The sequence below is a fragment of the Grampus griseus genome (genome assembly GCF_964374135.1).
Source record: "Grampus griseus genome assembly, chromosome: 5".
Taxonomy (NCBI): Eukaryota; Metazoa; Chordata; class Mammalia; order Artiodactyla; family Delphinidae; genus Grampus; species Grampus griseus.
In genome coordinates, this window is record NC_138998.1 from 38,157,974 (window position 1) to 38,182,186 (window position 24,213).

The following is a 24,213-nucleotide window of genomic DNA, read 5'->3' on the forward strand; positions in this document are numbered from 1 at the left end:
GAGGAGGTTAAAACAGGAAATCTCAAATACTGAACCAGACTGTAGGACTAAGCACACATTCCAGCTTCTCCCTCCTAATTCAGATCTATAAACTCACTTAAAATACTTTTAACCACTCATGTCCCTGCATCCATTTATTTCTTTATCTTGTTCAAAATATGTAAATAACTGCAAACATTTGAGGAAAACTAACATCACGAAAGACAGAAGCTACACTAACCAAACAGAAGAACCAACATTTAAGGAAACAAAACTAATGAAACAAAAAAGACTATAGAATGTGAGATTAATATCTTCAGGAGACCTTCATTTCTAGCATAGCCAAGAAAGCTCCAGTTGTACCAACCCTCCTTCAGATAACAGTATAATGCCAGAATAAAACACAAAAACAACTTTCTGTAGAAGGTACTGGAAAATGACCAAAATCAGACATACACTGGAGGTGACTCAACAGTTGGAAGAAGGGAAAGCAATGGTAGCCTATGGGTAAGCTTGATCTGTGCTATGTAGGGGTGGCTAAAACTCTGATAGAAGACTTGAAACTGGCTGGCTAAGAACCAGGCTCAAAGTTCAGTGCAGCCACAGTCACAGGAAAATGAGGAGTGAAGTCCCAAAAGGGGAGAGAATCAGAGAGGGTGATCTCTAAGAGCTGTTAATAAATTCTGCACAAGTCTCCATTTGAGCCTTACACCTGTATATGCGGGAGAGACATAGGATAAAACCAATATTAAGCCAAGGATAAAACCAATATTCAGCCAAGGATAAAACCAATATTAAGAATTGAGCTGCCACTCAAGAGACAGAATTTTAATATTAAGGCCAGCCAGAATAACTGCCTGCTTAAAACAACAACAGCAACCCACACTACTCCTGAGTATAACAGATCTATAACTCCCAAACATAATAGCCACAATTTACAGATACAATCCAAAATTACTTGACAACAACAACAAAAAAAAAAAACAGGAAAATGTGACCCATTCTCCAGAGAAAAGATAATCAATAGAGATTGATCCCAAACTGATCCAGATGTTGGAATTAACCAAGAAGGATTTTAAAACAATTATTACAATTTTACTCAATGATGTAAAGGAAAATATGTTTACAATGAATGAAAAGATATGAAATCTCAGTGGAGGAAGAGAAATTATAAAACAAAAACAACCAAATAGAAATTCTAGAAGTGAAAAATGCAGTATTTTTAGGAAAAAAATTCACTGGATGGGCATAAAGATGGCCAACAGGTACATGAAAAGATGTTCAGCATCCCACTAATCACCAGAGAAATGCAAGTCAAAACCACAATGAGATATCACCTCACATTCGTCAGAATGGCTGTCATTAAAAAGCTCACAAATAACAAATGTTGACAAGGATATGGAGTAAAGGGAACCCTAGTACACTGTCAGTGGGAATGTAAATTTTTGTAGCCACTGTGGAAAACACTACAAAGTTTTGTCAAAAAAAAACTAAAAATAGAACTACCATATGATCCAGCAATTCTACTCCTGGGTATATATCCAAAGAAAATGAAAACACTAATTTGAAAAGATACATGTACGCCAGTGTTCATAGCAGCATTATTTATAATAGTTAAGACATGGAAGAAACCCAAGTGTCCATCAACAGATGAATGAATAAAGATGATGTGGTATATGTATAATGGAATAGTACTCAGCCATAAAAAAGAATTAAATTTTGCCATTTGCAACAATATGAATGGACCTGGAGGGTATTATGCTTAGTGAAATAAGTCAGACAGAGAAAGACAAATACTGTATGTTATCATTATATGTGGAATCTAAAAAATAAACAAATGAAAGACTATCACAAAACAGAAACTGACTCACGGATATAGAGAACAAACTAGTGGTTATCAGTGGGGAGAGGGCACAGGGGAGGGGCAAGAGAGGCGGGGAGAGGGGATTAAGAGGTACAAACTACTATGTGTAAAATAGCCTCAAGGATGTATTGGACAACACGGGGAATATAGCCAGTATTTTATAATCACTTGAAATGGAGTATAATCTATAAATATATTGAATCATTATGTTGTATACCTGAAACTAATATAATACTGTAAATCAACTATACTTCAGTAAACACAGACTTATTTGGATAGAAATGGGCAAATGTTCAATAATTGCTTTATCATTGTAATTTATACTCTGAGTACTTCAAAAAGTATTACAACTTCCTGGCCAATAGGAAGTTGAAATTGATTTTAGCCCTCCAAAGTTCAGGGCTCTATACCCACTGCCTGGCACAGGGCCTTCTACATAGGTATTCAGTATATATTTGTTAAATAAATGGAGACCATTTGCATCAAAACAAGCAGGAATTGAACTACAGTCCCTGATAAAGTGGTTGAAGAGGACAGATTATAGTGTTTATTCATTTGAGGTCCTTGGAACATCTGCATTAGGGTTACTTGAAATGCTTGCTGAAATGCAGATTACTGGGCCATGCTCCAGATATACTGAATCAAAAAGCCCTGGGCGTATGTCTCAGGAATCTGCATTTTAATGGGTACCTCTGGTGACTTTTAAGCACGGTCAAGTTAAAAGAAATAATGCACAGAGGGCAGGGAAAAGAAGACCAGGTAAAGCCCAGAGGAAGTATGTCTTTAGGGGGCAGTGCTTTTCAGCATTTTAACATCATTTACAATTAGAGAATATTTGCAAAGCACCTTGGAGTACAAAGGAGGAGAGACTGATAGAAGCTGGAAGTAACCAGCGCCAGGGACTTTGGCAGGTTCAGGCCCCACCTGGCTGCCACAAGGATGAGGTATCAACATTTTGACACATCAGTAATCTATCTGTGACACTAAAGAAGCTCCATCAAGGGCGAGAAGGAAAGGAGAATTTAAAGGAGAAATTTATCAAACAAGGCTGAGAACAGCGCATTGCCCCCAGAGTTCCAGATGCTGTGGAGAATTCAAGGACTAGGGATGACCTTTGGGTTTCAGTAATTGGAAGGTTAAGGGAATCATTGGCGTTTTATTGCAGAGGTGAAGGGAAGGAAAAGGCATTTGTAAAGAAATAAAGGGAATGAGCTACAAGGAAGTAAAGGACACAAGTATAGATGACTATTGGAAGATTTTAAGTGCTAAAAGAAAGGAGACAGTAGCTGGAAAAGTATCAGGAAAGGGTTTGGGGGAGGGGGAGGCAAGGTATAACAGAAGCCTTTCTTTGGTACTTTAAGAACAAAAGGTAGTTTGCGTTGGCATGGATTTCATAAATTACTTTTAAAAAATTGTAATTATTTAGTTGTCTAATAAAGGACCTCAAAAGTCCCCTTGAATTATAACAAGAAATAATAGTTACAAATCAGGCCATTAGTCAGAGAGAATGCTGCCATTGGGGTGGATACTTCTTCAAGAGATGGTGCTTTCAGAGCTGATGTCTTTTGGCTTGTCCTAATTCAGGTTCAAGTTCTTTAATCTATTGTCTTCATCATCAGTCATAGAAATCCCCTTCAGCACACTAGTGCCAGGTTAATCACAAGCTGTATTTTATAGCTTTTCAATCTTCTAAGACTGTTTTATGCAGACTGACAGGAACAATTGGAAATTGCTTTAAATAAAGTGATTTTAGGAATGTATTTGTGGTAGACAGAATAATGCCCCCCTAAAGATGCCCATGTCCCAATCCCCCAAAACTGTGAATATGTCATTTTGCATTGCAGGGGGAAATTAAGGTTATAGTTGGAATTAACTCTGTTAATCAGCTAACCTTAAAATAGGAGAATAACCTGGATTATCCAGGCAGGCTCGATTTAATCACAAGAATCTTTTAAATATGGAAGCCTCAGGGAGAGATTTGAAGATGCTATGCTGCAGGTTTTGAAAATGGGGAAAGGAGCCATAAGCCAGGGAACACGAGCAGTCTCTAGAAACTAGAAAAAGGCAACTGATTTTCCCCTGCAGCCTCCAGAAGCAATACAGCCCTGCCAACACAATGATTCTAGCCAATTCTGGGCTTCTAACTTCCAGAACTGTAAGAAAATTAATTTGTGTTGTTTTTTTTTTTTTTTTTTTTTTTTTTTTGCCATACACGGGCCTCTCACTGTTGTGGCCTCTCCCGTTGCGGAGCACAGGCTCCGGACGCACAGGCCCAGCGGCCATGGCTCACGGGCCCAGCCGCTCCGCAGCATGTGGGATCTTCCCGGACCAGGGCACGAACCCGTGTCCCCTGCATCGGCAGGCGGACTCTCAACCACTGCGCCACCAGGGAAGCCCTGTGTTGTTTTAAGTCACTAAATTTGTGGTGATTTGTTACAGAAGCAATAGTAAACTAATATAATATCTAAGTTTTAAAATCTTAATTTTAAAACATGAAGTCTCACTTCTCTGTCAGACCAGAAGTTCCTCCAGACCAGTAATCAACCTTTATGCTTGATGCACAATATAGAAAATAAACATTTGTTGAACTTGAACCGGTATATCATATTGTCCAGCCACCATTTCTTGGGAGAGTTGCTTACTGTTCTTAAAGTTTCCACTCACCTGGAAGCATACTACATAGAGAAGCATTTCCGTTGCAGTCAGTACCTGTAGTTCCGAACTTCTTCCTTAGTGACTTTTGATTGACTCTTATTTATTAAATATGAGCATTGAGAACCATAGCTATGTTATGAATACCATAAAAGATACAACATTATTTTTTAAAAAACAGGTTTTTTTTTTGTCTTAACGTTATGGAGTTGTGAGGGTTCTTTATATATTCTAGACATCAGGCTTTTATTTTATATGTCTTGTAACTACTTTTTCCCCCAATCTTGGACTTGCCTTTCATTTTCTTAACATCAGCTTACTGAGCCACACAGCCAGGATCCTTTGTTAGGTCTTCAGTTTTCACCAGACTATGACCTTTGCATGGAAATTTTATTTCTGACTTAGTTTTCTACCTCTGCCTTTCATCTTTAACTAACTCCAACTCCTATGACATTTTACATATCTCCATAAGCGTCTTTTGTTTTTAGAAGATGAGGAATAAATAGAATACAAGTTCCGTGTCTTCTTGTACCTCAGTTTCAACTGCTCTGGAGTAAGACCACCTATCTAAGAAACCTATCTAAGAAACACCACCCTCAATTGAGGTTTGTTTTATGCCATAGAAGCTTATATATATATTCATACCATCCCAAACATAGTCTCAAAACTTGGTGAAAATCTAGAAAACATTTTCTCATGATGCAGAAACAGACCTACTTATTTTTATAGATTTGTATTCATTTCCTTCCCAGTCATTAGATGAAACTACCAAAATTGACAGAATAAGGGCAGTTTTAAATGTGTTATACACTGCTCTTTGGGATGTAATATGTATTAGTTGTCTATTGCAGCTTAAAACAAACATTGATTATGTCATAACTTCTGTTGGTTAGGAATCTAGGAGCAGCTTAGTGGTTCCAACGGGCCCTGTTAGGCTGCAATCAAGTTGTGAGTCAAGGCTGTCGTCATCTTAAGGCTTGACTGACAGAGAATATACTTCCAAGTTCCTTCACGTGGCTGTTGGCTGGTCTCAAAAACCTGCCCCTAAGCTCACTCAGGTGGGCCTCCCCACAGGGCTGCCTCATAGTGTGGCAGCTGCTTCCTGCAGAGTGAGCCATCATGCTAAGAGAGCACACAAGCAGAAGCCACAGTCTTTTTAAAAACCTAATTTTGGAATTGACATCCCATCACTTATATTCTATTAGAAGCAAGTCTGTAAGTCCAGCCATACTTAAGGGGAGGAAGGGTTTACATGAACTCATGAATACCAGGGAGTGGTGATCATTGGGGCCATCTTAGAAGCTGGGTACCACACATATAAATTAGTGAGTTCATTGGTTTATCAGAGACTAGATAATCAAGTTTATAATATACCTAACTGAAATTAAGTTCAGTAATATTAGAACATTTTGTAAAAAAAAAAAAAAACTACAAATAAATCTCCCATGTTAGAAGATGTAAAATAAAAATGGAAGCCTTTTAAATTTAAGACAGGAAATTTAGAAGGTACGGTAGAATAATCAACACAATTTACTCTTTTATACGATACTCCCCTCAGATTGTCAGATTGTCCACTTCTGACTTTCTATTACAATTCTTCCCTTCATGTTTTAAATTCTACTTATTCCTCATCTTCTAAAAATAAAAGATGCTTATGGAGATATGTAAAATGTCATAGGAGTTGGAGTTAGTTAAAGATGAAAGGCAGAGGTAGAAAACTAAGTCAGAAATAAAATTTCCATGCAAAGGTCATAGTCTGATGAAAACTGAAGACCTAACAGAGGATCCTGGCTGTGTGGCTCAGTAAGCTGATGTTAAGAAAATGAAAAGGCAAGTCCAAGATTGGGGGAAAAGTATTTACAAGACATATATAATAAAAGCCTGATGTCTAGAATATATAAAGAACTCTTACAACTCCATAACATTCAGACAAAAAAAAACCTGTTTTTTAAAAAATAATGTTGTATCTTTTATGGTATTCATAACATAGCTATGGTTCTCAATGCTCATATTTAATAAATAAGAGTTAAAAAATAAACAAGCCAGCATTCTTTATTAGCTCTCACTAGAATGTATGTAGACTGCCCAAAGTGGCCTCTACCTAGTAGCAATATTTTTCAGTCCTTTTTTGCCATTTCCTTTAGTGCTGGCTTAAGCTACCTGAGATGTGTTACTTTGTGTTTATCAATTTCATACAATGAGATAAATAAAGGTATATTTTTACTATTATACATAAGTGACTTATGGTAGGTAACAAACAACAGGTTTTGTATTCATGAATAGTGGGTCTTTATGAGATAATTCTATTCTCCTAAGCTCTTCTTTTGTCTCTTTAACAAGCATATTAGCGTAAAATCATTCTTTGTAGTATTAAGCTGCCTACTTATTATTTAAATTCCAACACTTACTCTTACATGATTATATGTATTTTCAACAGTGATTCTTTTATGGCACACCAAGAAAGTATGCGACAGATGATGAGAAATTTTTCTGAACCTTTTGGAAGAGACCTGTTCAGCATCTCTGATGGCAGAGGAAGAGCTCGTAACCATACGGGACATGAGGATGGAGAAAATTCCTTGACTGTAAGTTCTTTATTTTAAAGTTAGTAAAGAAAAGTATTACAGAAGAATATATCTCTGGCAACAGGATATGACTAATATTTATGTTATAGAAATAACTTATGTAAAAGGAGGGACCGGTTGGAAAGCTGAGTTCTTTAACAATGAATTGTTAATTGTATAGAATTCCACTGTGCTACTAAAACTTTTAGCACCATAAAGTTATATATTACAAGCCAAACTTAAAACATTGTTTTGCATATGTATATAGTTTTTTCCTCACCTCATCATTTACTCCCATGTCTTACATTAGAACAGGCAAGGAAATATCATTGCATACAACACTTTTTTTTCCCACTTTAAAATAAAAAAGGATAGTATAATGCTTTATCTCTATTGGACCAGGAAAAACCGGTCTTCTGCATGGCTACCTTGGACCTTCAAAACTGAGATTAACTTTTAATTGTATTCAAAAGCCTTGCAAAACTACAATATATATTCAGAAGTCTTGTCTGAGAGCAAAACTAAAAGGTTACAAACATACTCAACTCAAAAAAAAAAAAAAACCAGGATATTTATATACCTTAAGTATCTTCTTTTCTGCTTATTTCTATTGCTTCTTCAGCCTCAGGAATGGCAGTTCTAGAACAACAAATCCACAGGAGTTTCTTTCTAAAAGATAAATCTCTGCAATAGAAATGTAGATATTTGGAACTCAGTAAACATTTTGAATTGGTCAGTTGGGAAACTTCCCGAATCTTCCAGGAAAACATTTTTGTATTTTCTATTTGCAGTGGTCTTAAATAGAGCAAAATGTTTCAAATACTCCTAAGACGTTTGATGGATAACATTGCATTTGCCATTTAAATGAAAATAATCTTCACCTTCTTTTTCACATATATATTATTCCAATATATATATTAATTACATTCCAGTTATTTTTTAAATTAGTTAATGTGGTATCATTATATATATTTTTTACTGTTAGGGCTATAAATTTCCATAAAAGTTGAAAATTAAGGTCAAAGGAAAAAATTGTCAAAGAGAGCAGAAAAATCAAATATGACATTCTGAAATTTTATCTCTCACATGAGCATTGAAGCATTTTATATATCTGCTATAACCACAGCAAAGAAAGAGTAGGGCTGTACATAGTGCTTTGTATTTACGTGCATAAATGAGCTACTCGTAGCCTTTGTAGAAAAAGAAGTGACAATTTTATTCCCTTGTAAGCATAGAAAGGAGATCTGTTTATAATAAAGTTATATTATATATATATATATATATATATATATATATAAAGTTCTTATTAAGGATGCCTAAGCTGTAACTCTGCTGGTCATCCATTGGAAGTAGAAGTAAATGGGTACTTGTGCTTAAAACACATTGCTGGTCATCCATTGGAAGTAGAAGTAAATGGGTACTTGTGCTTAAAACACATTGCTGGTCATCCATTGGAAGTAGAAGTAAATGGGTACTTGTGCTTTCCTGGGTACTTGTGCTTAAAACATCTGAATGTTTAATGAGCTGGAATAAGAAATATATGTAACCAAATAGATAAATTTCTGTGAAACTGTAGCTTATACGATTCATAATTTAGAACTATTTGTATTTTAGCTTGCCTCATAGTTACCTTGCCAATGTGGCTTGAAATCAAGTTTTGGGGAACCAAAAACACCCACACAGCTGAAGTAATATGGTTGCATAAATGTGATGATTAAATAAGGAAAGTCAAGCAGGAAAACAACTCTGAATATAAAGGAAGGCCAAGAACAACATTTGAATGAAAAACTAAAATAGTTGCTACCTTGTCTGGTTTATAGTGACATAAATTAACTTTTGTGTAAGATTGTTAATCATAGATGTAGGCTTAAGTCTGTAGCATTATCCAATAGAACATTCTGGATGATGCAAATGTTCTAAATCTGCCCTGTTCAGTGTGGTTAGCCACATATGGCTGTCGAGCACTTGAAATGTGCCTAGTGCTACTGAATTTTTAATTAAATTCTAATTATTTTAAAACTAATTTTAAATAGCCACACGTGGCTATTGGCCACCTTAATGGAGAGCATGATGATATTCAAATAGACTGGAAAGCTTTTAGCTTTTTTTTAAACCAATGCTGAGTAAAGTACACTAATCGCCTATATGTGAACCTATCATCTTATGTTTTAATTTAATAAAAATGTCTTTAAACATTTTCCCAAGAAAAACTGCAGTACTCATCTACCTATTAAATAAAAAGTAAATGGTAATTTTTACTATATCAGATTTAGACAAAACCATTTCATAAAACTTTGAGTTTTATAACTTTTTATATAGTCAATACTGCTAGGTAGTATTTAGTTGCCTCTCCCATCTAAAATCAAGTAGTATACATTCTTCTTCAGTTACATTGTATTGTATCAACTGTCTTAGAAAGCTAACACCAGTGGGGTTTTTTCTTGTTCAAACTATGAAAACTCTTTGCCAACCAAGAGTACTGAGCACTGTCCTAGGGCAGTTGAAGGGCAGTAGTAATTTTTAAATATAGGAATTTCATCCAGTTTTACAAGGAACATTCAGCTTCTCTTTTAGCCAAAACACTTTTTCTTTCCCGGTACATTATAATTTATACTGGTGAGATATGGCTCACCTTTTTTTCCCTAGGGTGTGATACATTTGACATATTTATGTCTCAGTATGAAAGAGATATGTAATAGCAAAACTAAATAAATTAATTAAAAGAAAACAAAAACAAACAACAGTAGCAACAGAAGGCCTGTATCCTAACTTGACTTTTCTAAGTCAGTGTCTCATAACTAGATGTGAAAGTAGAAACAAGTTAGAAGTTGACTGCAGAAGATGAAAAAGATGGCTACCTAGTTTGAAAAGAGCACAGTGAAGAAAACAGTAGACTTTTTGAGCATGCTGGCTGTTCTATTTGAACTTTTATTAACAGTTTACACAAACTTTTTATTCTCTTTTTATGAAGTTATAAATTTTAAAATGAGTATTTTGATTAAGTAGCGAGCCATATGCTGATGCTTTTAAGCATAGTGGATGAAAATTTATATTTCAAATAGACACTTGATAACTTTTTTCTTTATTTTTGGCCCATTTCTTGATGTTTGTCATCTTTAACAGCCCTATTAGGAGGGAAAACAGAGACACCTACAGAAGTAGAAGAAGCATCAGCTTTGCTGTTTTCCTGTGTTTGTACTATTAGCAGTTTCTTCAGTTCATGATTTCTTTATTGGGATACTTTTAAGCCAGTTGTCCATTTTGAGAGGATTGGTTTGTTTAAAACTATAATTTAATCTGTAAATTTATTTAATTAGGCAGTTTATAATTCAAGATATGACATGTGACCATTTGACAATTAGATTGAGAGATGGTGCCAGAGTCAATGTAAAATCTGTTTTTCCTTTCAGTAAAAAGAAACAGAAAGAGGAATTTTACTGGTACATCAATACACTTTGGAGATTACCGTTCTACATATACAGTATAAGTATATATCAACTGATACAACTTATAAAATTGAAGATAAACACAGTTTTCTCTAGTTTTTTTGTCATAACTTACACAGGGAGAAAATTATCACAGAATAATGGTAAAACTTTATATATACCTTTTACCAAGAAATTCAAAATTTATTTTCAACATTTAAAACTTCCAAGTAATGAAAGTTTTTAATTTGTATACGAATCTAAAAATTTATTTTCATTCATCTGTACCTATTGAGAAATATAATTTATGAACTATTAATTTTGATTATTCTATCTATTATACTTAATGTTCTTTTTCCTATCGAAGACTCCAAATATCTTTAAATATCTATGTGTGATCCTTTCTGAAGTCCATATTACTTATTCTATAAATTAGTTCTTAGGAGGTATTCATTAAATTTTTGGCCGAATATCTCTACTAATTTTTTGAAATGTTATTAATTTAGATACTTTTGATTTTTAACAGGTTAAAGGAAAGATTAACTGATTTTTAAAAAAATATGGAATAGTTGAACAAAGGAAAGATGATATAATCTTAATCATTGTACCTTATGTGTTAACTTTGGTGTGAATTTGCATTTCCTTTGAGAAATGTTTGTCTCAATCCATAGCAAATACTTTCTCTTTCAACTGCCTTTAACAAATACTAGAGTAGTCTTATTTAAAAGTGATATATGGTCTCTCTATTTGCCTGCCAGGATCCTGTCAGGCTCTACAATGAATAATAAGCAGATAACTTTAAAAATATATGTTGAATTCTTTTTGATTAAAAGGTTCTGTAATTTGGTTAGCTCTGAACTATGTGATTATGCAGTGCATTTCTCTCTTTTTCAGAGATTGTTATATAATAAATATCATAACCAAAATTAATTGGAGTTTTTTTCTAGGTGATGAGTTCTCTTGTGCCTTTTGGCAGTTTTGGTAGTATGGTTCATATCATAAGACACAAACCATTTGAGCAATATTTTCTGACAAATATTTATTTTTCATTAACTCAAGCAAACTGAATTGGCATGCCCAATTTCATAATGGCTTTTTAGCATTTAGTACTGAAAACTTGTGTCATGTGTTAAATTTATCTTAGAGTGTTTAGGCCTGTGTTTTGTGAAGTAAGTAATATCAACATAATAAAATCAGTTTTCCAAAAGAAAAAGTACATTTTAGTTGATGACTACTCACTTGATTTGCAAAAGGGATCCCCACAGTTGTGTTTAAAAGTTGGAAACTTCTCCAAGCTTATGAAGACTTTTCAAAAGGTGAAAAACCACCAAACTGTAGCTAGACAAGCACATCTGGAAAAGCTCAGATTGGCTGCTTTCTCTAGGACTCTATTGCCAATTCATTCATGCGTTTCCTTTCCCATGTTCAAGCATGGCTACTCTGCAACCAGCTTTTCTCCCACCCCTGTTTCTCCAGGCCTTTGGTCCTGTTTTCTGTGGCTCTAGCTTCTAACACATTAAAGGCAATCTGAGGAGTAACAGAAAATAGCATCACCTTGGAACATTTCCTATGGATGCACCTATGCTCTCATGAAAAAGTTTTTTTATTCTCTTGTGCTAGACTTCAGCCATTTCTCTCCTTAAAGTTTGACATATAACATTTGTCCTTCCTGACCAGAGTTTTTAGTGGGACAAGTGATGAAGGAAAAAAAAAACAGCTATAGCACAGAGTTATCAGTAAAAATGATCAGGAAGTTCAGCATGCTGTGGGAGCACAGGCAGAAAAAAGCCTGTAGCCCAGACCTTTGGGGATGGTGGAGTGGAGGTCAACTAGAGAACACTTCCTGAACCTTAAGGATTAATAGGAGTTAGCCAGGAAAATCTGGGAGGGGAGAAGACGAGTGCTCAACACAGAGGAAACAGCATGTGCAGAAACCTAGAGGCTAGGGAGCCCAAAGATGTTTAGGGTCATTTGGCCCTAGGATGTGAGTTGGAGAGTGTGTATAGATGAGGATGGAGAGGTAACCAGGGCGACTTCTTTTGGCCCTGGTAAGGATTGTGGACATTATCTTAAGAGCAGGGGGAGCAATTGATGAATTTTCATCAAAACAGTAGTAGAATCAGGTTCTCATTTTTTTTTTTTTTTTTTTGCGGTATGCGGGCCTCTCACTGTTGCGGCCTCTCCCGTTGTGGAGCACAGGCTCCAGATGCGCAGGCTCAGCGACCATGGCTCTTGGGCCCAGCCGCTCTGTGGCATGTGGAATCTTCCCGGACCGGGACACAAACCCGTGTCCCCTGCATTGGCAGGCAGACTCTCAACCACTGCACCACCAGGGAAGCCCCCAGGTTCTCATTTTTTAAAGATCATTGTGCCTGCAGGGAGGAGAGAGATTAGAAGGGATCACAGTGGAGACAGGGAGACTAGGAGGCTGATCAAGTATTCTGGGAAGTATTAGTGATAGCTTCTACTCAGGTAATAGCTGTGGTGATAAGGAGAAATAATCTCCTTTGAGAAAGAGTTAAATAGGTGAATGGATAGAACTTGTTGATAAATTGGGTTGATGGATCAGTAGAGAGGGAGAAGGAAAGTATTATGCTTATTTTTGTGGCATGAGGAATTAGGTAGATGGGAATGCCACTGAGCTAGGAACAGAGAGCATTGATGCAGTGCAGGTATGAGGGCAGGGGTGTTCAGAAAGGTCATTTCAATTCTGGGTGTTTTGCATTTGAGGCATCTGTGGGCTGTCCAGGTGGGATTTATCTGGTAAACAGTTGGATATATGGGTTTGAGCTGAGCTAATTAGGTAACTAATTAGAGATAATTAGTTCCTTCATTCAGCAAATATTTATTGAGCCCTCCTATGTGCCAGGAGTTGTTTTTAAAGTATTGGGAATTAGTAGTGGGTAAGACAGAGAATATAGCCCTGCCTTCACAGAGATTATTTTTACAGAGTGGGAAGACAGACAATAAACAACAAAATAATTTCAGATCGTCAAAGTACTCTGAAGGAGATGGAGTAATGATATAGTGACAGGTGGATGTGAGGCAGAGATTAGTTTAGACGGGTGGGCTTCTTAAGGAGGTGATACTTGAATGATTAGAAGAAACTATACTGAGAGTCAGGAGAAAACATTCTAGGCAGAGAAGAGCAGCTGTACAGAGTTCCTGAAGGCCTCAAAAGCCCACTGGAATCTCCGCTCTAATTTGTAGCTCCACTTTTTTGTCAAGGCGTTGGGCCACCCCATAGCAAGTACAGATACATCTTTTGATGGCTGATTTGATAGTGAATTGAGAAGAGACAGAATATACCCCAAACATCGGATCTTTTTCTCCTCCTCCTCCTCCTCTCCTTCCTTAGGCCAGCCCTTCTGTCTCTCTTGAATTGTTCTCTCTTATACAGCCTTGATTCTCAACCTAATGTTGAAGCAAAAAATTCACAACATTTCCTGAATTGTGTTGAATCTCTGAAATGCAGATTAATTCTATTGTAGTCCTTTGCATCCTAAAGATGTATCAGTAACTCCTAAACGTGTCTTTGTTGTTCCCTACTGTGCTAAGTGCAGATTCTAAAAAGGAATTTGCTTTTTTCATCTATTTTCTATTGTAACTAGCAATAAAAACCCAGTAGAAGGCAGAGACATAAACAGGCCTTTGATGATTCTTTACTGAGTCCCAGCTTGGCACAAAGCAAAAGAATATCCAGAAGGGCTGAAATACCAGCATTGAATAACAGTGCCTTACAGGATTCAAAACACTCCTCCTGCTTGAGCAGGGGAGTTCCTTGAACTAAACACTCCTTATAATAGTAGATGATGCTTTGGGTGACACACTAGAATATGTGCTTCACTTTTTGATTCCTGCTGATTGTTCCAGTGATAAAACTGAAAATCAATAGCAGATCTTTCTAGAGCAGAGTTTTGCAGCCTTGACACCACTACTTTCACGTTGGGCTGGATAATTCTTGTTCTGGGGAGCTGTCCTATGCTTTGTAGGATGTTTAGCAGAATCCCTTGCCTCTACCGCTAGATGCCAGTCATATACCCTCCCCAGCTGTGACAAACAAAAATGAGTATAATTATTGCCAAATGTCCCCCTGGGATCAAAATCACTCCTGGCTAAGAAACTACTGTTCTGGAGGAATTCTTAACTGTTCTTCTAAAGGAGCATACCTCTGGAGGCATCAGGCTCCCCAGCTTCAAACTATACTACAAAGCTACAATAATCAAGATAGTATGGTACTGGCACAAAAACAGAAATATAGATCAATGGTACAGGATAGAAAGCCCAGAGGTAAACCCATGCACATATGGTCACCTAATTTATGACAAAGAAGGCAAGAACATACAAAGGAGAAAAGACAGTCTCTTCAATAAGTGGTGCTGGGAAAACTGGACAGCTACATGTAAAAGAATGAAATTAGAACATTCCCTAACACCATACACAAAAATAAACTTCAAATGGATTAAAGACCTAAATGTAAGACCAAACACTATAAAACTCTCAGAGGAAAACTTAGGAAAACACAAACCATATATGTGGTTTGACATAAACCACAGCAAGGTCTCTTCTGACCCACCTCCTAGAGTAATGAAAATAAAAACAAAAATAAACAAATGGTACCTAATTAAACGTAAAAGCTTTTGCACAGCAAAGGAAACCATAAACAAGACCAAAAGACAACCCTCAGAATGGGAGAAAATATTTGCAAATGAAACAACAAAGGATTAATCTCCAAAATATACAAATAGCTCATGGAACTCCATATCAAAAAACAAACAATCCAATTAAAAAATGGGCAGAAGACCTAAATAGACATTTCACCAAAGAAGACATACAGATGGCCAAGAGGCACATGAAAAGTTGCTCAACATCACCTAATTATTAGAGAAATGCAAATCAAAACTGCAATGAGGTATCACCTCACACTGATCAGAATAGCCATTATCAAAAAATCTAGAAACAATAAATGCTGGAAAGGGTGTGGTGAAAAGGGAACCCTCCTGCACTGTTGGTGGGAATGTAAATTGATACAGCCACTATGGAAAACAGTATGGAGGTTCCTTAAAAAACTAAAAATAGAACTCTCATATGACCCAGCAATCCCACTACTGGGCATATACCCTGAGGAAACCATAATTCAAAAAGAGACATGTACCACAACGTTCATTGCAGTACTATTTACAATAGCCAGGACATGGAAGCAACCTAAACGTCCATCGATAGGTGAATGGATAAAGAAGATGTGGCACATATATACAATGGAATATTACTCAGCCATAAAAAGAAACAAAATTGAGTTACTTGTAGTGAGGTGGATGGACCTAGAGTCTGTCATACAGAGTGAAGTCAGAAAGAGAAAAACAAATACCGTATGCTAACACATATATATGGAATCTAAAAAAAAAAAAAAGTACTGATGAACCTAGTGGCAGGGCAGGAATAAAGACATAGACATAGAGAATGGACTTGAGGGCACGAGGTGGGAGGGGGAACCTGGAGCGAAGTGAGAGTAGCATCGACATTTGTACACTACCAAATGTAAAATACATAGCTAGTGCGAAGCAGCAGCATAGCACAGGGAGATAAGCTCAGTGCTTTGCAATGACCTAGAGGGGTGGGATAGGGAGGGTGGGAGGGAAGCTCAAGAGGGAGGGGTATGGGGATATATGTATGCATGTGGCTGATTCGCTTTGTTGTGCAGCAGAAACTAACACAGTATTGTGAAACAATTATACTCCAATAAAGGTCTATTAAAATAAATAAATTACTTAAATAAATAAAGGAGCATACCTCATGCTTCAAGTGTATGCCCTACTGAGCTGGCAGTGGTGGGCAGCAAATCCAAGGACGGTTAGTGGAATCAACCTATATCACTTGGGTCCAAGTCTGATGGAAAGGAGGACTGATTACTCCAGAGGCAGCTTCTATCACCCATGTTGGACTGCTGGAAGGAACACTGTCATCTTATACTTGGGTTTTATTTGCCTGGTAGGATATCCAGAAGGAAGAAGGAAAAATTGGAAGACTAGTCTATGCTAGAGCTGTCCCACAGCCAAGGATACACCACTCAGTATTTAAATTTTAACCAGATTATGTTATGAGCAAGTTGAATTTTATGTGTGTGTGTATTTATATGTTCTTGCATGTATATATGTGTGGATATATACACATGTATGTATGCATGTATTTATAGTGTTACAACTCCCTAACCATTTGTATGTTGGCTGTTTAGGATTTTGTGTATGCTTCAAATTCTTCTTTAACAAATCACTTTCATTATATAGTCCTTAAATTATCTTTGCCTGGTCGATCACTGCATGAGACCCCACAGCAAAAATCAAAAAAATAAAATTTCAGCTGTTTTGGGAATGTTGATTTTGCTTCCTTTGTGTTGTGCTTATAGTTAATAACATACTTCCTAATATCCTATAGCGTACAGATGTCAACCCTTTTCAGGCAATGGACCGAATGATGTTAAATATGCGAAACAGCATGCAGGAATTACAAAGAAACTTTGTAAGTACTAAAGGACTGATGAGAATGTTATTTTCAGTTATTGGTATCCTATATTATAGTGGCTTTCAACCTTTTTCTAACCATGGTCCACAGTGATTGAAAAATATATCTTACATCATGACAGTACTTGTGTACTGTATATATTTTACACCTGAAATAAAAATTTCATGAGAAAATAATCATACTGTTTACAGCATGTGCTGATATTTTCTATTTTACTTCATATTTTAAAAATCCTGGTCACAGCCTACCAAAATGATCTCAGAACCTGCAAGTTTGAAAAGCAGCGTTAATTAAACTTTCAAAATAAAAACATTCAACTTCAAAAACATTTATTCTGCTGAAGATCACTATTGTAAATGAATGTTTTATATGAATTTAGATTTTTTTATTATGTATAACTTGTCTACTTAAAAAGATTTGTAGCATCTAAGAAATTAAGTTTTAGTGTTAAAAAATAACTCTGAAAATAGAAATTTCAGGAATGATGTTTAGGCACTGGATTAGATTCATACAGTCCAAACACTTATAAACTAGTACTAATACTCTTACTTTTCTACTCATGATATTAATCAAAATAACTTGATTCAGTATGAAGACCACCCATATTATTTTAGTCATCTAGTTTGAAATCTAAGGATCATTTCAGAATGTCCAAATCTAGGACATTATTAATGATTTTAGAAATGTAGCAGTTGGTACCCACAGAAGGTATAAAACTTCTTGGCATATGGCTAATTGGCTCAACATTGGCAAAATTGCACACAAAAGTCAACCACTGACTGTAAAAGTATTACATGCTTCAGGGCACGGCATCTATAAATTTAAGCCACAAGTCTTTGACCTCAAAGATTTGAGGATTTCTGAATGAATCACTTGTCATTTATTATTCCTTACAAGGAGAGTGTGAATTGGTACCTAAAATGGAAGGAGGTTAGGGCCTTCATGGGGGTACCATTTGGACATCATACTGATCATATATACTATCTTTAGTAGAACTTCTAGCTAGTGTTGTTACTTTATTTGAATCCTCTGACATTATTTCTTCGTATTTGACTAAACTCACTGGATTTACAATTTATATGTACCTCTAGGGTAACCTTTCAACGGATCCAAATGGACATTCGTTTAGTTCTTCCTCAGTTATGACTTATTCCAAAGTAGGAGATGAACCACCAAAGGTTTTCCAGGCCTCAACTCAAACCCGCAGGGCTCCAGGAGGAGTAAGTATTTTCTTGGAACTTTATAAAGTTGTGGAATCATAGATCACCTATATCAAATTTTAACTATTAAAATTTGACCTGGGACTGGTCAGGGGAAGGGATGGGGGGAGAAAACACAGGTCAGTGTGAAAAGCAATAAAACTAACTGTATTTATGTATTTATTTTGAGGCATTCTTTGTCTCCCCCACCTACCTCCATCCCTGCCCCACGTGCCTTTTTTCATGTTAATATCCATGGATGTTTATTAGCTTTACATGTTGACAAAGTAAGTAGACACTATAAGAAGTCTTTGTTTCATGAAATAAATGTCTACTTTCAGTTTCTATTTGAAGTAGATGAATTTTTTAACTCATAAAATATTTCAAGTATACAGAAAGGACATAGAGAATAATATAATATAAGTACCCCATACTCCTTCAACCCAGTTTAGTCAAATCATTAACACTTTTCTCTATTTAAGTTGTCTCTTGTTTTGCTTCCTTTTTAAGCAAAGATGTTACAGATTCAGTTAAAGCTTCCAATATACTCCTCCCTCCTCCTCCTTTTCCCTTTCTCCGTCCCCCAAAGACAACCATTTTCTTATACAGGCATACCTCGTTTTATTGGGCTTCACTTTATTGCACTTCACAGATAAATTGTGTTTTTAACAAACTAAAGGTTTGTGGCAACCCTGTGTTGTCAGATGATAGCAATTTTTAGCAATACAGTGTTATTAAATTAAGGTATGTACATTGCATTTTTAGACATAATGCTACTGCACACTTAATAACTACAGTATAGTGTAAACATAACTTTTATGTGTACTGAGAAACCAAAAGAATCATGTGACTCACTTTATTGCAATATTCCCTTCATTGTGGTGGTCCAGAACAGATCCCGCAGTATCTCTAAGGTATGCCTGTACCTGGAATTTATCATTTTCATGCATGCTTTTATAATTTTATTACTTATGTATGCTTCATATACAATACAGTGAATTATTTTACAGGTTTCTAAACTTTGTATAAATGGTTTCATACTGTACGTGTCCTCTGCAGCTTGACTTTGCTCAGTAATTGCTTCTGAGATTTATTCAAGTTGATATGTGTAGCTCTGGTTTCTTATTTTAACTTCTATATAAATGTCTAAAATATGAATATACCACAGTTTGTTTTGTTTTGTTTTGTTTTGTTTGCGGTACGCGGGCCTCTCACTGTTGTGGCCTCTCCTGTTGCGGACCGGCTCCGGACGCGCAGGCTCAGCGGCCATGGCTCACGGGCCTAGCCGCTCCGCGGCATGTGGGATCCTCCCGGATCGGGGCACGAACCCGTTTCCCCTGCATCAGCAGGCGGACTCCCAACCACTGCGCCACCAGGAAAGCCCTATACCACAGTTTTTTAATCTATTTTTCTATTGATAGATATTTAGGTGTTTATAATTTTTCACCTATTCATCTTTATACCTGTCTCCTCGTGCTAAAGGGCTAGGAATGCTATTGTTGGATCGGAGGAGATGTGTGTCTTCATCCTTACCTAGAAATCACCAAGTTATTATCACACAGTGATTGAGACAATTAGCTCCCACAGACTTTGGTATGAGTTCCCATTTCTCCACTTCCTTGTTAGTACTTATAGTAAAGAAAATTTGGGTTTGCCTGTCTAATGGGTGACTTAAATGAAAATAGAATATATAAGTCATTTCACGAGTGCTGAATAATTAGTTGCCCTTTCTTGTAGGAATGCTAGTATGTACTCCCATCTATTAATTGTCAAGGACAGTGTTGAAGGCACTAAGTTTAATATAATTAAGTTATTCTTTGTTTTAATAATTATATTCGTTCTGTTTGTCCTAGACATTTTAATTGTAAGCAGTTCAGGAAATATCAGAGAACTATTACCATAATTTTACTACAAGTTGGTAGTGGAACTGAGTACCCATTATTTTTAGAGCAGTAGATTTATATTCTTACCTCTATAGGTAAACAGGTTCTGAGGAGTTTATAGTCTATATTTATTTAAATAATAACTAATTTTTATTTTCATCATTTTCACAGGTAAAGGAAACTAGGAGAGCACTGAGAGATTCTGAGAGTGGACTAGAAAAAATGGCTGTTGGTCATCACCTCCATGACCGAGCTCATGTCATTAAAAAGTCAAAGAACAAGAAGACTGGAGATGAAGAGGTCAATCAAGAGTTCATCAATATGAATGAAAGTAAGTTATCAGAGAAAATAGCATTCTTCCTCTCAAAGTTAAAATAGCAGCTGTACCCATAGAACTTGGTGAATATTTTTTATAGAAACATTTTATATGATGTTGTTTCAGACAGTTTATGAATTGTAAATGTAGAGAATACGTTATCAAAGTAGTAATAAAATTGTGGTTTCAGTGTTTCATTGTAGATCTGTTTTTTATAGTGATTTTTGTTAATGTTGAGTATCATTTATTTTTTTGTTTTATACTTGGAAAATGGAATCTTTTGAATTGTTTTTTAGTAAGACTATCAGTAGGAAATCGAGTTTTTATTTATTTCTGATATCAAAGAAGTACATTCGAAAAGTATAAAAAAGTATAAAGGAAATTAAAATTATTCATAACTCCAACCCCAAATAACTACTATTAACGTTTTAGTGTATTTCTTCCTAATAGTTTTATGTATTGATATATATAAACATACAATCACACATACTGTTTTTCAAAATTTGTATTTTACTACCTATATAGTTTATATTGTGCTTATTTTAATTCCCCACTATAATTGTGAACAGTCACCTATGATGTTACTTTTCAGAAACATCCTAGATGGTTACCTAAAAGTTTTATCATGAATTGGCCATAATTTATTTCAACTATTCTGTATTGTGGGGCACTTAGGCTTTTGTATAGATAAGATTTAAATTTCTGGTGTTGTTAGATAGTAAATCACATATATATCAAGCAAATCTTTCCATTTCTTAGATTTTATATTCATTCTTCAACTCATTTAAGACTTCCTAACTTTTTTCATTATAGTTTTTAAGCTGTATTCATTTCCTGTTTTTAGAAAGTATTTTGAATAAAAATGTTTTATCATAGTAAAGGGTTTAAATTATATGATTTTAGAAAAAGAAATTCTCTTGGAGCTGGATAAAATTATTCTTATGCAATGAGATGGAATCCACAACATCTTAACCTCTCTTTAATTTTAACCTTCGTAATTTGGCCATATTTAAATATATACAGAGTACTTCACAATAATGAACATACTGAAGAAAATTTTAGTAAAGTAACACATTATTATAAAGGCAATCTGAAAGAACACGTATTATCATTTACTTATTGTTATTATGGAATTTAGATTACCTACTTCATAACAACATGAACTGTCAGATGAGTAACCTGTCTCAGGAAATTGAAAAAGAAGCTTGTGAGGCCAAACTGAGGACAGGAAGTGCTAGGCACAGGAGGAGTGTCCTCCCAGTAAGAGGAAGAGTAGCATCACCATGAGATGACCCGGGAAGAAAGCCTGTTAGTGTCGCTGGGTCATGGGGTCCATTGGATAAGTAATGTGATATCCAGGCAGGTGTGTGAAAAACCAGATCATCCATAAGCAAATTATCAACAGGAATAGGAGAGGAACAAAGAGAAAAGGAAATACTACTCTGAGTCCAAGACCTTTTTATTTGAAGCAGTTTCCTGCTTCTACTTTAAGGTTAGGCTGATGGAAACACCAGGCTAGAGTGAAATGTGTGGGGAGCAAGGCAATTACTGACAGCTGATACCTTAATACTTACCACTTTATTTTGATATTGGATGTAGGTGATGCTCATGCTTTTGATGATGAGTGGCAAAATGAGGTTCTGAAGTACCAACCAAGGGGACAATGGCACAATCTAGAAAACTCTAGGATGCGAAACATTGGTCATGAGAATTCAGGATCCCGAGAACTTAAAAGAAGGTAAAAGTTATTTCTAAACTAAGCTGTGTTTTTTAAAGACAATTTAGAAGAGAAGTTATGTAATTTTACCTCTGTTATCGGGAAGTTTTGATTAACATCCAAGTTGTTTGTATCAATAATATCTTTTGTGAAAGATGTAATAACTTTATATTATTTCTGAGTATTCCAACACAAATTTAAATTTGTATCTGAAAACCAATAGTATTTTAGGATTATATGACTAGTACCTTACTAGCAAATTATGCTTTAGACAATGGGGCTAAAATCCTCCTAAGGTAGAGCAATATACTATAATGCAGTTATTCTTGTGAAACAGATTTTCATCTGGATAGAGTAGGAGTCATACATTTTGTACCAGGTAAAGATACTGGTGTTTAGGGATATGGTAAGGAGAGAGGAACTGTAGCTAAAAGGCTGAACAAAACTTCCCTAACAAGTCAAAATTGAGCATTTAATGGTAAAAAGATTTTTAGACCCTTGTATAATATGTAACAGTATCTGTATTAGATATCAAATATTTTGGAAGAGTTTTGCAAAAACTTTAGCCTCCTTTGGAATTACCGTTTGGAATAGCTGCGAAATATGAACGTGCTAATACCACACTTTTATAGAGATTATAGAAATTTTGACACATTTACTATATATCCTAGAGTTACAATTTTATTTGATACTCTGGGGGAACAATTGAAAACACTACCTAAATCCTATTGAAAATTAGACTCGAGAGAGAGAGGGCTCAGCAGGCCTGAAAACAGAAATCTGTTCTAGGCTCTAAGAGAGTGGAGAATTGCTGCAGAAGGTGGAAGCCTTCCCAGAACCAGCGGTCGACAAGTGGGTACCAAGTAAATTAGAAGACTTGTGCAGAATTTCATGTGCTAGCATCTTTTATTTTAAAATACTTGTTTAGGAATTTAGAGCCCCAATGTTTTCTTTAGAAATCTTGCTCTCATATTAATTTTAGATAGTATTTGTCTCACTTTGAAAAGCTTATTGATAAAAACCTAACAGTGCTAAGTTTGACTATGAAATCCAGGTCCCAGTTAGAGAAAAGCATGCTCTTTATAGATGATCTATAAATTTATGGCCTATCAGTGGCATTTTCTGTAAATCAGCACTGTCCAGTAGAACTTTCTGAAATGATTTTTTGCAATGACGAAAATGTTATGCATCTGTACTGTCCAATATGGTAGCCAGTAGCCCCACGTGGCTATTGAATCACACTTGAAATGTAAACAATGCAGCTGAGGAACTGAATTTTTAATTTTTATTTTATTTTAATTAATTTAAATGTAAACGATGTGGCTAGTGGCTACCATGTTGGACAGCATGGTTCAACGGTAAACAGTTAAATCTATCTCAGGAAAGCAGCTGTTGCTTTCTTAAATGTTAAGTGAAATAGTATGCCATATGTTTTTCAAAGCTATTAAGGAACCTTTAAGATAAAACTCACCTTAAATTACAGTGGTCTGTATCATGTTTGTATTGATTTTTTTAATGACCATTTAAAAAATGGTATTAATGTTCACATGTATATTTCTCAGGGAGAAACTGCATCAAAGTCCAGCCATTGAACGTGGAAGAAGATCAAATGTTTATGTGGATAAACTCAACATCAAAGGATCACCTATGAAAATCAACAAAAAATAAATAGCATTGCACTTGATTTGTTTAGTTTTGGTTGTTTGAACAGAGAAAGTAATGGTGCTGAGTAATACACCTAAGACCAATTGCTTGTTATTAAATCAATACTGTGTTCTTAGCAACTTTCTTCTGAATTTTCTTGGAAGTGCTAGCTTTATATTGTCCCTACTTTAGGAATAAAACTTTAATGTTCAATAGTGCAAGCTGTTAAACATTCTATGACACTCTTTAAAACATAACACATGCTGATTTTGCTTTCACAATTATTTTCCTATTGGCTATGTATTCCCCTATACATTCAAGATTGAATGTACAGCTAGCTGTTCTATCATATAAAATTAGTTAAAAGAATAAACTGTAAAAAAAATAGTCTCAATTTTTACTAACACTATAATAGGGTGATGTTTACAAAGGTTAAAATTATTTAGCTCAA

The 24,213-nt window shown here is 35.5% G+C and overlaps 1 protein-coding gene across 6 annotated transcripts in view; it reads left to right on the forward strand.

Annotated features, from left to right (window-relative positions):
- MLF1 (myeloid leukemia factor 1) overlaps positions 1-23,983 on the forward strand; it is a 35,472-nt gene extending 11,489 nt beyond the window's left edge. Inside the window, exons 2-9 of one of the 6 annotated variants that reach the window (XR_014296751.1) lie at positions 6,933-7,080; positions 16,477-16,554; positions 16,917-17,000; positions 18,095-18,223; positions 20,257-20,416; positions 22,001-22,139; positions 22,908-22,970; positions 23,681-23,752. Coding sequence is in view for 5 of the 6 variants with exons in the window: in XM_082654442.1 (XP_082510568.1) it covers positions 6,933-7,080; positions 16,477-16,554; positions 16,917-17,000; positions 18,095-18,223; positions 20,257-20,416; positions 22,001-22,139; positions 23,681-23,786 (844 nt within the window). In the remaining variant the exon portion in view is untranslated. Of the gene's footprint in view, positions 1-6,932; positions 7,081-16,476; positions 16,555-16,916; positions 17,001-18,094; positions 18,224-20,256; positions 20,417-22,000; positions 22,140-22,907; positions 22,971-23,680 lie in introns of all 6 variants that reach the window. The other 5 variants (XM_082654442.1, XM_082654443.1, XM_082654444.1 and 2 more) reach the window with 5 other exon arrangements.
- Positions 23,984-24,213: the final 230 nt, after the last annotated feature.